Source organism: Populus trichocarpa, chromosome 17 (assembly GCF_000002775.5).
Source record: "Populus trichocarpa isolate Nisqually-1 chromosome 17, P.trichocarpa_v4.1, whole genome shotgun sequence".
NCBI classification, from domain to species: domain Eukaryota; kingdom Viridiplantae; phylum Streptophyta; class Magnoliopsida; order Malpighiales; family Salicaceae; genus Populus; species Populus trichocarpa.
The window spans coordinates 13,219,762-13,222,324 of NC_037301.2; the positions used below are offsets into that span (position 1 = coordinate 13,219,762).

A 2,563-nucleotide genomic window follows, 5' to 3' on the forward strand; every position below is an offset into this window, starting at 1 on the left:
TAGGGCACACATTATAATCATTGAAATTTGAAAATCCTATTAATTACAACATTGCCTACCCATAGATTACCAGTAGTTGGATCGAAGATCCATTGACCAGAAATAAATTAGAAATTAAATCTTAATGTAATATGTACTCTGATGATCATACAAGTTATTAATAATTAGACTATAATCCTAGCCATGTGTACACACATGAAGAAGCTGAAACCCTAGTTAATTTATTTAATCAGGAGCTAGATTAATTAGCCATCCATCCTCCCTTTTCTTAATTATTGCTTAAATGCAACAGAAGTAGCTAGGTTACATTAAATTAATCTCTAACTGTTCAGCAATAAAGGTGGTAATAATTATCGACAAAATAATTCTCCATCTAGTTAACTAGCTAGGAAAAAAAAAAAAAAAACCTAGCTGGTAACATCTTAGCTGATTTAATTTCCACGAACATCAGGCAACTAACTGAATTCACTGCATGCCATGGCTGGCAAGGAATTGCCTCATCTAAAGAGAATTAGAGTCGGCAATGATGTTGGCTCGCTCTCAACTTGGCAAGTTTTGCCCCAATTGCAATTTTGTTGCTCGTTTCCAAAACTGGTCTTATGACCAGGAGAAGCTGGAGCTGCAATGGTGAGATCAAGATTAATGTTCGAGGAACCAGAAGTAGCAACTTGCTGTTTCACCAAAGACTTATAATCATCTTCAAGACAACTGGCTGTGTCGGAAACCCTATCACTGTCATCATTTGATGATTTCTCTGGTTTGCTTGTGGTAATAGTATTCTTAGACCCCGTAGTAGTTGATGTTGCAAGAACAGGAGCAGGCTCAGTTTGAGGACGAGGAAGAATTTGGTTCAACCGATGATTATTTGGGTCTATTCCCATGTTTATCAGCTTTTTCTTTAAATGGGAGTTCCAATAGTTCTTCACCTCATTATCAGTTCTTCCTGGTAATCTTCCTGCTATCAATGACCACCTACAGCACCACACAAATTAACACCATGCTTTAGCATATTATGCATCTTAAACATAAGTACATTAAGTTGTTTGCATCTAGCCATAAGAGGAATCGATCGCTCACATCCTTGACCTTCAGACCAACCCCTTGAAAGGTCAATATATATGCCATGGATGTGTTTGAAAGACCATATGTGAATGATGCCCTCCGGGCCTATGTTTTTCCTTTATTTAGAGGGAGATCGTACCTATTTCCAAGGAGGGCATGTAGCTTGATAATGAGGTCCTCTTCATCCTGGCCAAAGTTACCACGTTTTATGTCTGGCCTAAGATAGTTTATCCATCTTAGCCTACAACTTTTGCCACAGCGGTGCAAACCTGATGAGAAGAATTACACAAATTTCTTCAGCATGTATATATAGATAGATTGAATATTGCTAACACATATAACATATATATACCTGCAGCCATAGGGAGAGATCGCCAACAACCTTCACCATGAGTTTTAATATAATCAATGAGCTTCTGATCTTCTTGCACGGACCAAGCTCCTTTGTTATTTCCTTGTTTATCACAGCATGGTTTTCTCATAGCTCCGGTACTCTCCCTTCACCGACTCCAAGAATTGTAGCAGGAGAGATTGAGAGAGGCAAGGATAAATTGGGAAAGACTGAAACAAGGAGTCGAGTCGACGGCAGGGGAGATATGCATTTATAGAAGTAGTTGAAAAGGAAGGGTGTGAAGCGCTTGGAAGGTTGACTTGGACAGTTGGACTGGTGGTTTTGAGGTGAGTTAGAAAGATGAGAATGTCCTACAGTTAAGAGTGGATAAGCTACTTCCTTTGACGCTAGCTCTTGTTGCTTGCCGTTAAGTACCTATCACTTTCTTTACTTGTGTAATTTTTGGTAACGTGAATAATAAATTATTTTATTTTACTATAAAAAAATAATTTTTAATGGCATTTGTTCAAAAAAATTGATAAATTAAATTTTATAATAGATATTTATTATAATATTTATATTTTATAATTGACATTATTGTATATTTTTTGTGACATTTTTCTTAATTTTAATAGTGATTGTTATATATTTTTACTTATATTGTATATAAAAAACACATTTGTTTAAGTGACAGTGGCAATTGAAAAAATGCTTTTATATTCAATGTTTATAGATTTATATCATAATTGTTAGTAAAATTCATAGTTACATAACAATGTCTCGTACAGTAATCCAACCAAAGATTCAAGTCAGAAATTGGGTTAAACAATCACTAATAGAATTTTTAGATTTACCAACATAATTTTCTATCAGTATTTATGCTCATAGTTTGTCGACATGAAACTTATCGACGGGTTCATGAAAGGAAATAATCCGTCGGATAAATTCTTGTTGGTGATTTATGGTCTATTGGTAATAATTTTACAGATGAATTTACTAACGGACAAAGCGCGCAAAAAAATTTTTTACCCACTTCATTCTGTCAGTACTTCCATCGCTAAATATAATATATCACCGATAAAAAAATCATATGTCATTCCATCAGTGATTATTTTTCATTTGTCGGTATGTCCATTGATGAATTTGACATATAAACATCAAACAAATTGT

At 34.8% G+C, this 2,563-nt stretch overlaps 1 protein-coding gene across 1 annotated transcript; it reads right to left on the bottom strand.

Annotated features, from left to right (window-relative positions):
• Positions 1–202: 202 nt before the first annotated feature.
• Positions 203–1,646, bottom strand: LOC18106646 (transcription repressor MYB6). Its single transcript, XM_006372524.3, has 3 exons — positions 1,415–1,646; positions 1,202–1,331; positions 203–972 (listed from the first exon to the last, which is right to left on the bottom strand). The coding sequence occupies exons 1-3, from the start codon at positions 1,542–1,544 to the stop codon at positions 498–500; spliced, it is 735 nt and encodes a 244-aa protein (XP_006372586.1). The 5' UTR covers positions 1,545–1,646; the 3' UTR covers positions 203–497.
• Positions 1,647–2,563: the final 917 nt, after the last annotated feature.